The following is a 15,142-nucleotide window of genomic DNA, read 5'->3' as shown; positions in this document are numbered from 1 at the left end:
CTTATTTTCACTATGTTTAGCGCTACAACATCGGAACGATGTTAATGGGTTCTGGAAAAAAGAGATAAAACCAGACAAAAAGTATTCAAATATCGTGAAGATAATAGAAAGGAATATAATAAATAGATATTCAAAAAGGACAATAGAATTTATTTTTATAAGGAATTGCTCAAATTCGAAGTAGTTTATGAAAATAAAAAATGAAAATATCTTTATCAAGATATAGGTATAGGTAAAAACGAGAAAGCATCTTATGTTTCCGAAAAGAAAAGAGGGACATCTAATATGGAAAAAAGAAGTGAAAATATATTTCCACAATATTTTGTAGAATTATTGGTAATTTTATACTTTCGTGGTTCCCTCTTTTTTTGGCTCTAGAATATCGAGAAATCATCTGATTTCGATAAATTTATTTTAATAATTTTCGTTTTTACGGCGAATTTATGTGAAAAAATATAGGAAACATCTCACTCATTTTTTTAATTGTGAAAATTCTCAATTTTTCAAAGTTAACTTTTAATATTGTACACTTAATTACAATAAGTGATTTCAAGAATATTTTTGTTCATATAACTTTAATGATTACTTAATAAACCAGGTACAAACGTTTATATGTGAGGAAAGGTCAATATTAATATAAATTGTTATTATTTTTAATTGTAAAAACATGATAAATCAACATTTTTATAATTTTTTTTCAATTTTTTGTAAATAACAACTTCATTATATTATTTGGAAAAAAATCCAATACAACTTCTCTTTTTTTTATTTTCATAATTTTTTCCGTAAATCCGCGGTAAAATCGAAGATTTTGACAAAAAATTCATGACAATCGGATAATTTTTCGATTTTCTAGATCCAAAAAACGAGGGGACCGTTTTATGAATGAGAAAGTAATAAATTGATGAAGCATGTGTAGTTGGCTTCTTTTACGAGGGTAGACAGTTGTATTATTGAAGTTATACTTATAGCATCCATATAAATATAATGAATATATAATACATAATATGTTTTCGCCTAATGAATCTGCTCATAACCTCCAAAAAGCTGGAGGTAAGAAAATGTTTCGTTCTTTCACAAGGTCCACATTTTCTTTTCTTCTTTTATCGTATGATTAACGGTCTTTTGCCAGTTTTCAGGCTTCTGATTGTTCAGTGCCTCCAAAAATATCTGTTCAACATATTTTCTTGTAAAACTTTATCTTGCCCATACCAGTTGAGTCGGGCTTAGTTCCCAATGATATGGTACAGATGTAACAACCATTGTTCTAGTGTTTTCTGCAGTTCTGTAAATTTCATATTCGTCCAATTTCGTCGCATCAAGGGAACAAAAAGAATACAGCTTTTCAATCACTTGGGCGTGAGCAATGTGTCTAGAAGTATCGAGTGATAACTTGCATTATCCAAATATGATTTGAACCATTCTTTCAAAACATCAGCTTTTATGTCCTCATGATAATCACCGGAACGAGTAGATTCAAAAGTCAATAACTTTAACAAAGCCAATGTGTGATATTATCAGTCTGCTCCCGTTTCCTGTTATTAGATTTGTATCAGTGGATAAATTATTTAAGAAAGACTATCTTGTAGCAGTTTCATGTTGCTAAAATTTATTTGGTGTACGTCCCTCATTGATCCATCTTTCATGTAAATAGAATATTAACAGTATAGTTTCTCTCTTTTTTCTAGCGAAAACACATTTCTATCAAAAATTTCCTTGGACTCTGTATTTGTCTATGACTTATCGATTTACTTCCCCTTTGGACCCGCAAAGGTCTGCGTTGAAAATTCAAGTCATTCTATAATTTTTTATAGTTTTATTATAAAAATTATTCTACATTCGAATGCTCCCCTACAATATATTTCCCTCCCCTTGCCACACACCTTACCTTTCCTTACGTTTTTTCCATTGATCGAAGCAGTGGTGGAATCTTCTTTGGTGGGGCCTTTAGGAGCTTTGCCGTTTTTTGCTTTATCGCTTCTGTCGACTCAAATCGGGTCCCTTTCAAAGCAGATTTTATCTTTGGAAACAAAAAAAGTGGCACGGTGCCAAATCTGGTCAATATGGCGGGTGTTCGAGCATTAGTTCTCGCAGTGTTGCCAAAACTTATAAATAGTAAGTCTGGTTGACAATCTGACCCTCTGGAACCCATTCAGTCATCACGATACCGTTAATATCGAAAAAAACGATCAACATTGCGTTGAATTTTGATTTGCTCTCTCAGCCCTCACTAAAGCGCTTACACCGCTCAAAAACACGCGCACGAGATAGAGATTTGTTATATTTCAATCTAACGAGAAATTTGAGATTGACACGTTGTTCTTGTTTTTCGTCACAAATAGCCTCGTATATTTGTGGTATATATATGCGAACAAACGACTACAAAGAGTTCATTTTGTGGTTTAGGAAAATAAAATTCTAAAAGTAATATTGAAAATAAACATAATATACACTGATTCAAACTCACTTTCTATATGTGTAAGTTTGTTTCAGGAAAACCAGGTTTGATATGTGTGGAGGGTTGCTACTCCGACGTGTCAGAATGGTGGCAAACGATAAAATCAATGAATTGGAAGAAAATTTTTTGTAAAATTGTAGAAGACGATAAAGAAGAAGCGGGTGGTAACTTTTTAAAATTCAACAACTTTGAGGAAGTCGCATTTCAAAGCAACGGAGTAAAATGTAATCATATGGATATGGGAGAACTATATAAGTTTATGAAAGCTCACGATTTAGGATATATCTTCAAAGAAATTTTTGGAGTTGAAACTAAATCTAGTGGGGAATAGTTTACATTTTTGTCCAATGATATGTGCCTGTAAAATATTGTTTAATAAAAATTACTAATGATATTGATTAAAAACATTATGTTTCAAAATGATAAATAATAATTATAAGCTGTTTTCTATGACAACGATAAAAGAACCAACACACGCCGTTAATACTTTTGAATATTACTAGGTATGTCCAGAAATTACTCAGAATTGAACAAATAGTACGATAGGAATTAAATAATGATCCTGTTTTTAATAACAATTAGGTCCCAAAGTGCATTCTTGGTATAACCAAAAGTGTAGCTATCACTGGGAAGTCAGATCGTAATACAATCTCTCATGAGATTCATGGAAGCACTTGGCATGAGACAAGCTCGGCTCATACATAGATGGACCCTCTGAATGCCTTAGTAATAAAACGTGTTACTTGAACAAGCGTGAAATACGACTGGTTACTAGTCTTTCAATCGGAAGCTGGAACCATCACCGATTATTTTGAATGTCCATGGTGTACAGAGGAGGATGGAACCTCATGTTCATGTCATCAATCTCAATAATCACATGTACGACGTTCTAATACAGGAGCTCCGAAACTTTTAAAATACCGAAACATACACATTTTATTGAAGCTTGATCCAAAATAGTACAAATTGGAGAACATGAACATCTGTTAAGTTGGAATTTCTAGAATTGATGGCGATATTCATACTGAATACACTGTTTACACCACCACTACACCAGCACTTTGAATTACTGTCTGACGTGCGTTTCGATAATCAAGGTATCGTCTCGGTTCTCAAAACGCGTATCAGACAGTATAATTGTGAATGTTGGTGTAAACAGTGTATTCAGTATGAACATCTGTTAGAAATATTTCAATAGTGAAAAAGTATTTCTAATTTCAACTTTTAATGGAAAGAATGGAATTGTGTAACTATTTAATTACTTTATGTTTATATACCATTTCTCATAGATACATTGTGATAAATAAAGGAAAATGAAGATGACCGTTTTGTATACTCCAGGGTATTTACTCCTACCACAAAACGCATTCGCAGATACAGACTCAAATATGTGTTTTAATACCAATAAACCAATAAACTTTGTAAATATACATATAATTCAAAATCTAGACTGTATCTAATCTGTGTCAAAAAAGTAATCTGACAATGATTTCAGCTATTTTACGATACTTTCAGTTGTGACGGTTCTTCTTTTATTTCGTTTTCTTGTCTAATCTTCTATAAGGCTGGACGTTCCTGTTTCAAAATAATATGTATATCTAGTGGATTACGAGATATTAAATAATTCTGCGGAACCCTGATAATTTTTGTCCGGGACCCTCAAGTTTTGCTGTTCTGCGAGGCTTGTCTATAAAATAAGGTACCCACGAATTTTCACAATAAAAAAAATGTTTATTGGCACTGAATAATAAAAGTTTGGGAAGCTTAAACATCCCCCTATTTGTCGGCGAAATCACCGTTCACATCAATGCATTTTTGCATTGTATTATCTTCTTTATGCCTGAGTCATAGAGGTCAGCTGTTCCACCGTGAACATAGCATAAAATCTCTTCTCTCAAGTCTCCGTAGATATTGAAATCCACACCTCATAATTCAGGGAATAGATGTTAATCACTGGAGGCCAAGTTTGGGCGATAAGAGGGTTCTGAGACAGTATACACCTAACATAGTTGGGAATGGATGAGCGTAATTCGCACCTGGCGTGGGAAACTAACAGAAGTTCCATCTTTTATTGCTAGCAAGACAAGAATGAACGTTGTAGAGAGCCGAGGCGGAAATTAAGAGAAAGAGAGCCAAGCTACACAGCAATCTCGCCAAATCCCACCTAACAGCGTTCCTAGTGTTATAACCTTATTTTATGGACAACCCTCGTAATGGACATGCCTCACAGTTTGCTGTAGTGACATTAAACTTTTTTTTGTATCCAACTTTATCGTCGAGCAAAAATTAGAAGCGGAGACCCGGGCTACCTTATTTTGCACGGATACCGATTGCTATTTCCCTGAACTCAGCCCCGCAAAATGCTGGACGTTTTTTTTTTTATAACAGTGCTGGAACTCATACTAGAAACATTTTCAAATTATTGGTTACAATTGTCCGAATTTTTAATAAATCACTCTTTGATCTCGAAAGGAAACCACAAGTTAGATAAATAAAGCGACCGAGAAGGCATAGAAATGTTTTTATTAACTAAAAAGTTAATGGTAATTTTGATCTTGAATCCTTCCGATCAGACAAAAACAAACAAAACAACCCGTCAACTGATCGTATTCAACGACGATGTAATAAAGACAGAATCCTATCAAATGGCATGACCCAATAATTCCTTTCAGTTTCCAAAGGACAATGAACGTAAATTCAGATTGTGAACAACTTAATCCGATCATAGTTTCTGAACACCGTCTGGAGCTTCTGTTTTCACCATCTTGTGAAGGTGACAACAACTGTCAGATCAAAATGTCATACCATGATTATAAATAGATTTGATTGTGGATAAATCGTTGTATTGAATACATGTTATTCACTTTAGGGGAAGAGTTGCTATCTAATATACTTATACAATGGATAAGTGGGAAGAGTGATTTAAATCAGTTGATACTTATCGATAGTAATAAATGAATATTTCATCTCTTCACTGTTTATTTATCAATTAAAAAGTGAGTCATAGACAATGATACGAGGTCTGATAATCAAATAATGATCAAGTAGTTACTTATGTATCAAGGGTAGATTATATCTATAAGTAGCCCTGGTGTATACAAACTTCTACTTCATACAAGCTCGGTTTGAATAATACATTTTTGTTATTTAATTTCTTTAACAATTTTTTATTTTTACCTGTGATATTTCCTTGACATTATTATCTGCGTTTCTGTAGATAGGGAGGTGAGTAATAAAATGTTTGCTGTTTGTTAAAGTCAAAAAATTATTAAACTATAATTTAGAAAACTAAACAACGTGCTTCCAGGAATAATCAATCAATCAATAATCAACTAATTCTTGATCAAAGAAGAAAAAGTTATGAAAAAATTAATATCATTATAATAAAAGCGAGGGATGCTTTTTACGACATTTTGAAACCAGCTTTGCGCTTGGTAATCAATAGATTTCCAGTCGGGGGGATGTCCGAATTTTTAATTAGTATAAAAATTGCATAGAAAGCATCCATTGCTTTGGTAATAGTTTTATGAATGTTCTCGTCAGTAAATTTATTCTTATACAAAACATATTTTAATTTTAGTTTGATTACTGATAGAAGCTCAGTGTTTATAAACCTTGTTTTATTTTTTCCTTTTTAGTTCAATTTGCTATTTCAAACCCGTAATATGTTCAGATGTGTTGATAGTTGCACCTCGATTTTATGCAAAACATACAAAAAGGAATTGATTAATTCTGGGTAATCAGATATTTTGATTAAATTATTGGATTGTCGTCAGTCTTTCACCAGTGTTTTGAGTTTAAATTAATTCTGACTGCTCAAAGTATGGCAAATTGGAGTTAAAAACAGATGAAACAAATAAAAGTGTGTTAAAAGTGGGAGACTATTTTCGTGACGAAAATTTCCCCCGAGATTTCTGAGGGCAAAATATTTAATGGTAAATAAAAATATTGATATTCCTAATTTCCACAAATTATATTCATATCAAAGGACAAAAGCATGCCAAACGAAAGAAATCTAGTTTGTTTTATTCATGATACCCCAACCAAAAAGTTTTTAAAAAACAAGATCGCATTATTATTTGAGTAATTGGTGTATTTCGACGCCCAGAACTTTGTTAGTCACATATGTAAATGAACATTAGTCTTTATTATAATGGTACCAAAAATAAAAACTGACTGAAAACAAGTTTTTATCAATGTTTATGAAGAATGAATGAAGAGTTGATAAAAGATTTTTATACGGCAACATGTTTACATAGGAAAAAGACTATTTTTAACCTACAGAAAAAGCCGCAGTACTTTAAAACCTGGTAGAAAAAATATACATATTTGTATAATTGCAAAATATTTGGGGTTGCCAACGATTGTACAGCGATTGTTGATTAAGTCGAACCCTTTAGAGGAAGCTGGAGCTGGACTATGACTAAGCTGAAGTGATATAGTGAATGTAAAAGTACCACAGTTGTTGAAAGATATTTAGCAAAACCTCAAAAAATGTGGATGATGACAATTATATCTCTCCACATTAAGGAATTTGAATCATGAGTCAATCTTTTGCTGAAGAAAATTTAGCTATCAGGAGAACCCTCCAGAATTATCTATTCTATGTAAATATAACGAAATAATATTATATAAAAGTGAATTTTAATTTGGAATAATTTAATAAAACCGTTTTGTTTTTGTGCGTTTAAAATACATATTTCGAAAAAGTCGAAGTAAGTCGAAACGTTAAGATTTTATGCTTTTAAACTAAATTTTGATTGAAAAAGATCTAAAATCAAGATAATTTAACGACAAAATTCACAATAATATACTGGTATGACATAAAATTATGGGTAGAAGTTTTGTGTTTTCAGATATACCACAAACGCGGCAAAAAAAACCTCATTAAGTCCTCGTATACTTAGGTCAGACCTCGTATACTATGTTTGCTATAGATTATGACAATTGTTATTGATGATACTTCTTCTACCAAATTCAATAATTTATATTTATTTCGTGCAATAACGTGAAATACGTACCAATAGAACTTTTGATCTTTGAAATCCAACATTCTGAATCCAAGTTTGTTATTAGTTCCTTACAAGCGAAATAATCTAAATATTCAGCTATTTTGCACGAAACTTTCTTGCATTGAAGTTTTCTCTTAAAATCTTCTCCGATAAGCGTTTCGTCGAATGAATTCGAACTAGTCCTCAATGAACATTATTTTCTATTATTAAAATTTATCCGTGGCAAGCATTTGGAGCAAACTTTTTTGAACTTCAACAGACAGGTAACGGGTTTCTGGATAATGTAAAAGTTTCACAGAATGAATACTGCTTCATCGAAAGTTGCTTATTAATACATAAAATATATCAAAAATACGAGGTATATGCGAAAAGTTGATAAAATTGGAAATAATTTTGAAACTATGTGTAATTACAATTCCCAAAAATCGAATTAACTCACACTTTCCACAAAACTGAAACAATTTCTTGAAAGCCTGGTTACGTTCCGAATTTTTATAGAAAATTTAAACAGCTTTTCAAGTTTCACCACCTTTTGGATTTGTCTCTAAAATTTTAGACAATTTCGATAAGTTTCTGGAAAGTTCTAACAATATCTCGAAAGTTCGGTGACAGTTCTATAACTCTTTTATACTTTCTAAAGTAACTGAGCGGTTCGCTAACTTCTTTGAGCTTGAATATTCGAAAAATTCCTCAAGAGCTCGATACCTCTTATACTACATAGAAAATCTCGGAATGTGTATATGATTCCACTAGGATACAAAAGACGTATTAAATAAAATGATAATAAATAGTATAACGTTATTTTATACGAGGTATTATAGAAGAATATGAATTTATTTGAGGTACTACCTTTGATTATAAATATGCTTATCACAACGTTGAATTCTTTCTACTTTCTTTCAGCATAGCTTTCATCAACACTCTTGAGTGATATATTTTCCCAATATGAGAAATGATTTGAGAAAGCTGCTCTTTTAGCACATTTTATACTCTCAGGAAAAGTAATGTGGTGAATCTGGGAGTAAAAAAAAATAACGGACAATGGCTTTTTTTTTCGTACATCATTTTCGCAAATGTTTCAAGTCAATACTGGTGTTCTCCAGAGATGCATCTTGTCACCGACTCTCTTTCTCCTATACAACGAACTACTCGACAAAACTTCCAACTCGATATATAGCATCGACGAGGATAGCACTCTGGTGTAGTCGTTTAAATCAACCGCTCTAATAAACTCGGCTAACACCAAAATGTGTTAGCAGGAATAGATCACCACCATCAATACACATTTTGAAAATCTTCTGAATTGGGTTGGGTATCCTGGTATAGTCGCGTGGCCGAATTAGCTAAGGCAACTTAGACAACACGAAAACTTAGAGCCCTCTTTGAGTCCAAAAAACTTTATACCCCCCAGCAACTTCTAATCCTCTACAAGGCCCAAATCAGACTATCTTTGGAGCATAGCCTTACGATAGTCGACTCAATACAGAAGAGAACAATTCGACTTATGGGCGATCCAGAGCTGACCTTCGAAAACTTGGACAGCTTAGAGCATAGAAGAGACGTCGCTGATCATACTACACAGCAGATGCTGTTCCGAGCTATCCAACATGTGGTGGTTAGGTATTAATTCCGAACGTCAGAGATACTATTTCGAACTGTAATGAACTTAAGCCGAGAACAAAGTTTATATTAATCAAATGTTTGTGAAATATTAAAAAAAAGCAATTGAGAAGTGGTTTTTGTATATTCAAGAAATTATGTATACCAAAATAAGTTTCAAGATTGTTTACTATAAGATTAATATAAATTGCTACCCAATATTTTACTGTTAATAACGAAGGAGCAGTCTCCTTGAGGGAAGTATCTTGTTCAGCTTTAATATTGGTGGGGCCAATGCCTTTTAATTAGAAGTGTTTTATCACATAACGATAACAAATTTTTTCAATGTTTACAAAAGTTCACTATTGATGGCTACTAAACAAATACGAAAAAATGTGGGATATTCAAACTTGAAACATATGCTCTATAGATTGTGTTCTTTCTGTCAGTCAAGCCAGGTACTTCTGGGACAATCCGTTTATACATAATTGTATTGATTCCAAGTACTAATATGATAAAAAAATCAAAATCCAAACGACAATCCTTACAAACTAAAATTTATATAAAAAATGCGTGCAATGATTGTCGCATTTTATCCTTAAGATATGACGTCAAATTATGAATTATATACTTTTTAGTATCTGCAGAAGACCCACCTCTCGCTGCTCTTTCATCTCCGTTCTTCTCTATGAATACAATCGAATTCAATGTTAGTATTGTTTTCAATTTCTTTCTCTATCACTGTGGCTTCACAAAATACGTTATTGTTACTAGCGTGAGGAGCGTTAATCAAATCTCTCCCTCAACGTATCGCTCTCCGACGAATGTAATGAAATGAGAATAGCACCCTAGAGCTCTGTACACCATGATGTACATGCATAAAAATCGTTCACAAAACTTGAAATTATTATCTTTTATACGCAAAATGTTTTGTACGAATTCATAAATATAAATTATTTTTTTAATTTGTAAACAGAACTTGCGTATATTGTGTACATATATGTACATAAACATAAAGAAAAGTAGTTCGTATAAGAATTATTACTAACGAAACCCAAATATACAAACCGCATATTTTGCATATTATACGAAGGTTGCTACTCAAGTTTTGAGACAAATAAAAACAAAAATTTATTCTTGGATATGGCTTTATTGTTTTTCAAAATATTCTCTATTGAGATCAATACACGTTTGAATGCGTTTGAACCAATAGTCCATTTCGATTGAGGTACCTCCAAAACATGTGATTTGGAAGCATCAACCGCTTGTTCAGATGGTAAAAAATGTTGACCATGTAATTTATTTTTGATCTGCAGGAATAAGAAGAAATCATTGGGTGCCTATCAAATACTGTACGGTGGATGACCCATCAATTCGATGTATTGACTGTTTAAAGATGTTGTTTGAACTGAGAGCTCGCATTGTCGCGGTGAAGAATGATTTGTCTTGTGCGATTGGTTTTGCTGATTTTTTCGAACTCAATATTCCAGCCTATTTTAGAAATTGAATGGGGACTGGATGTTGAGTAACGACAGAAAAGAGAAGCCATCTTGGCTGCTCCGGATTTTTTATTGTAGTGCCTGCATTTATGATAGAAGTTGCATGGACACTTGTCCCATGCACCCTCTGGAATTTGATCATAACTACGCTGCTGTTTACGTAACTGATAAGACATCTCACCTAACATCAGCTCTTAGCCTATGCCTTAAGCCCAATTTCACAAGTGGAATTTAAATGTCGGTTTAAACTACAAATACGGTTTTTTTTACTTTCTATACATGGTGTTTACTGACAAACTTCGGTTTAAACGTTACCCAGTGATTTAGGGATGGTTTAAACTTTAGTTTGACATGAAAGGGAGGATCCGAACATAACTTTTTCAAATTGTTAACATTATAGAAGGTTTTGGTAGTATTATTGGTTTGTACTTTATATTTGATGAACTCGACGATGACGATGAAGAAATTGTCGACTCGCCTAGAAAACAAGAAGTTATTCGTTCTAAAGTGAATCTCTCAATTGTTCCACATTTTTTAAATCTGTTATGGTTCAATCGAAATCACGACCAGTTTTGTTATTTTCATCATTCCCTTGCCAATTCCTCCCAATGTTTCTCCTTTTAATTTCTCTTCCTTTTATTTCTTTAAAAAGCACTTCTGCATACAAATGTTTGTTCTTTGCTCAAACTAGAGTTCAAAGCATAATTTAAACTTTAGTTTTATCATCATTTGTACCCTAGGCTGAGGAATTGGCCCTTAATTGAGCTGATACGAGTAACCCCAGAGACATTCTGCCCGATACACCAGAGGGTTAGAGGTTAAATAAAGTAATTGCCTAGTAGAAATGACGACTGAAAAATGATTAACTGTTCTATTCTCTTACTAAAAAGTTTCTATAGTTTGTTGTTGTCAAATTTTGTTCGTGGATGCTATTTTATCTATGAAATTTGGTGGTACTAGCTATGCTCTGCAAGTTTACCCTCAAACAAATTGGTAAGCACTACCTTCAACTTCGTTTTGATTAGTGAATACCGAAAATTAGTTATATATCACTGATTTTATTATTTATAAATTTTAAAATCATTAAACTCATACAATGTACTTATTTTTCAGTTTCCATTCCATGTCGAAGTATTGGCATGGCGCTCCTGGTTAACTATGAAATCAATTCATCTTTGAAGATCTACATTTAATGTTCTTTGCTGAAGAAGTAATACCACTGATTTGAACCTAATCTCTCATTACCGAAAACAGGGTCACACTATATATCGAAATATCCATATTTCTTTCCATGTTAATATATGGAGAATCTAATATTTTGAGAAATATAAACAATCTTAAATTAAAGCTACACATTTTGGTTTACCTTCTAAAACCAATTTTAAAAAGGACTCAATCCGTCTATTTCTCGTATATGCGTCTTATACTTGAGAAGTGGTCATAGAAATTGTAAGTCTCAATATGCCTAGGCTCAATATTATCGTTTCTATAAGAGAGCAATGGAAACCATGAATTCAATCAAAAGAAAGACACATGTTTATATGAAATGTTCTTTTCAAAATAACTCACAATAAATCAACCCTACAAACCTTGTATACGCTGAACGAAGTAAGCATAAAATCGATATATTATACAGAATACCTAGCCTTACCTGCAATATTATCGGATGCATTACTCTCTGAACCACGTAAAAAACTTCTCTTTGATCTAGAATACTCCTTTTGCTGAGAAGTTAGTATGAGTTCACTGTATTGTTCGGTGTGGTTATTAATGAATTCTTTAGCAGTTTTAGGTATTTCGGATAGTTTAGATACACCTGAAAAAGAGTCTATTCATTTTTTTCTATTTTCAATTAGCTGAAAAGTTTTATATTGAAGTATAGGAAATAATGAACTTATACAAACGCCGCTTCCAATCTTACAATCAAACGACTCCAGCTCCATCTGCAGATTTTCTTGGATTAACTCAATGAAGTGAAAACTGATTTTATGTAGTGGAGGGAAACAAAAACAATCACCTGGAGCAAAATTAGGCGAATAACGTGACGATAATGTGTAAAGGAAATCCTACATTCGTTATCACCATATGAAATCCGTTAATTATCTTGCCACAAGTTCACACATTTATGACGAAAATTTTCACACAAATAACTTAATACTATTGAATGAATTTTTAAATGACTTCCCAGTATGTCGTTACGAATATTATAAACTTAATCCTGAATTTAAGAAAACGATTAGCATCACTTTGATTGTTAAGTGACTCTACCGCAGTTGTTCAAGGTTGAAATTCATCCTCACTAACTTTTGTAGGTCCAATTGGTACCGTTGAGTATATTGAAATTCATATTGCAGGCATTCTTTACACATATACACATAAATGTCAGAATTCATATTCCACTTCATTTCAAATTATCTAATCACAAATAGAAATTTGTTTAATTTTCAGGCTTTTTCTTTTAGTGTTTATAGTAACTGCATATGTGGTTTAGTGATTAATAGCATCCAGTTCCCAAGAACTTGAGATGTATACATACAAGGTTATTCCTCAGAAATGATACTTGCAATAGATGTAATAAAAAGCAATATGCGATGTAAAATTTGCCTTGCACTATTGCGATAACAAATAAAACGGAATTGGACATTAAACTCGGTCCAAGCTGCGTGTATTTTCGATTATTACCACGCTGTGTGCTTTTAATAAATAAAGGAAATCATCTCAATATTATACGGTATTTGAGAGGGTTATTTATTGGAAAAAACAGAATTTCGTGGAAAGGAACCATGTGAATTCTGTTGTACCATGACATCTAAAACTGTACAAATTAACCATTGTGTTCCTCTGATAGAGCTTCATTTGATATAAAAATAAAGTTACCTTCTAATATTTTAAATATATAGAAAAAATTTAGGAACTTTTTTGTCCTTTTAATAACTTGTAGTTTAAAATAGTGATAATGCCAATGAAGTTAATATTCATTATTTGAATTAATTCAATATATACGTAAATAAATAAATAAAATTGATATTTCTATTATTCATGTGGTTTTCCATATTTTCTCTAATTACACTCACCAATTAAAAATGGATCCGCTCGTAAATTTTCGATAAAATTTTCTGTTAATATTCCGAAATGATCATTCGAGAATAAACGATTTTGTTCACTTGTGGATAATTTAAATAAAAATATAATAAATATTGATGTTAACATTTTGTACTTATTTCAAACTATTGAAACTAAAACTATATTATAAATTTTCTTCAAGTTTTTGGATATTTAGAAAAAAAGCACATAAGAATAGCCAGAGGCGTGCATTGCCTTTTACTAAAATAGGATCAAGCTGATATAGATAATAGTGAGAATACAAGCGCTTTTCATAAAATTAGGAACGTTTCAGAATTCGATAAAAAATTGTCCTCATCTACTTCTACATAGTTACCAAATACACTGAGGCAAAGTTTGAAATTCTTTTGACATAGAATCCCGCCTTCTACTATTTTAGAAACTAAGCTACGAACATATAAAAATATGTAGATTTCTTTAATTTTTTATTTATTAAAATATAAAATAAGTAAACCATCCATTTGACTGAATGAAGAATTTATTGAGAATGGTTAGATTAGATTAGGTTAAGTTAGGTGTATAGTTGGACAGTATCATATGAAATTAGAATTTTGTTTTATTTTTTTTTATTGAACTTTTTCCATACAACGATAAAATCACAAGAATTTATCTAGCTTAATATAATTTTCTCACAAACAACTTACCGTTTTCTATATTTTGGATATTATTAGGTATTTTATCAAATCCTTCACTATTTTGTACAAGCGCTCTATTTAACCCTATACTTCATATACTTATCCTTACAGTTAATTGATGGGAATGCAAATCTTCAGGGTAATTTATGTATGCCTTCAAATCAGATCGGCTAGGAACTAACTGAACCTGCGGCAGAATCTCGAGGAAGTGAACTCAATTCATGCGAATCGAGTTCTCCCATACGAAAAAGCAAGAAAGGTAGCGATGCTCCTTGGTGGAATGACTCTCTGTCCCAAGTTAAGTTCCGAGACACGACATCTCTTCTAATAGAATAAAGAGTATTGGGGATTAGCAGAATTACAACGAGAGAGGAATTGGAAAAGCAAAGTTTTATGAAAGTCTGACTGCTAGACTCCATAAGTTTTTGGCGGAAGTTAAAATCAATGCAACTATGGCACTGAGAAAACCAGATGGCAGCTTCAGGAAAGCTGAGGAAGACAAAGCACTGCTCTTGTTAAAAACTCACTTTCCAAGAAACGACTGTACGTGTTCAGGAAACAACTTGGAGACCTAGCATAGCTACGACAGAAACTTCAGCAGTTTACAAAATAAACTGGACTATGAACATCTTTCATTTGTTCAAGTCAAAAAATCTTACTCATTTTATCCACCTTAGTCAGAGCAGTTTAGAGTTAGGATATAAGTATACCAGAGATATGTAGAAGGGCCAAATTCACCTTCATGACAAGTAGGAGAGGGGAACACCAAACATCCCAAATCAGTCTCACATACTCTATGATAAGTTTTGCTTGTTG

The 15,142-nt window shown here is 32.4% G+C and overlaps 2 protein-coding genes across 4 annotated transcripts in view; one reads left to right on the top strand and one right to left on the bottom strand.

The window, feature by feature from the left end:
• Positions 1 to 2,863, top strand: part of LOC130446042 (RWD domain-containing protein 2A) — a 118,228-nt gene extending 115,365 nt beyond the window's left edge. For both annotated transcript variants that reach the window (XM_056782033.1, XM_056782034.1), the window contains exon 3: positions 2,494 to 2,863. In XM_056782033.1, coding sequence (XP_056638011.1) covers positions 2,494 to 2,789 — 296 coding nt within the window. In that variant the 3' untranslated portion in view covers positions 2,790 to 2,863. The remainder of the gene's footprint in view (positions 1 to 2,493) is intronic.
• LOC130446041 (uncharacterized) overlaps positions 1 to 13,861 on the bottom strand; it is a 127,876-nt gene extending 114,015 nt beyond the window's left edge. The window contains exons 1-3 of one of the 2 annotated variants that reach the window (XM_056782031.1): positions 13,643 to 13,814; positions 12,469 to 12,585; positions 12,220 to 12,384 (exon numbers count right to left, since the gene is read on the bottom strand). In XM_056782031.1, the coding sequence (XP_056638009.1) occupies positions 12,220 to 12,384; positions 12,469 to 12,585; positions 13,643 to 13,778 (418 nt within the window). In that variant the 5' untranslated portion in view covers positions 13,779 to 13,814. Of the gene's footprint in view, positions 1 to 12,219; positions 12,385 to 12,468; positions 12,586 to 13,642 lie in introns of both variants that reach the window. The other variant, XM_056782032.1, reaches the window with a different exon arrangement.
• Between the last annotated feature and the right edge of the window lie 1,281 nt (positions 13,862 to 15,142).

Source organism: Diorhabda sublineata, chromosome 6, assembly GCF_026230105.1.
Source record: "Diorhabda sublineata isolate icDioSubl1.1 chromosome 6, icDioSubl1.1, whole genome shotgun sequence".
NCBI lineage: Eukaryota > Metazoa > Arthropoda > Insecta > Coleoptera > Chrysomelidae > Diorhabda > Diorhabda sublineata.
The sequence above is the reverse complement of the archived record's forward strand: the minus strand, read 5'-3'. Positions and strand labels throughout refer to the sequence as shown.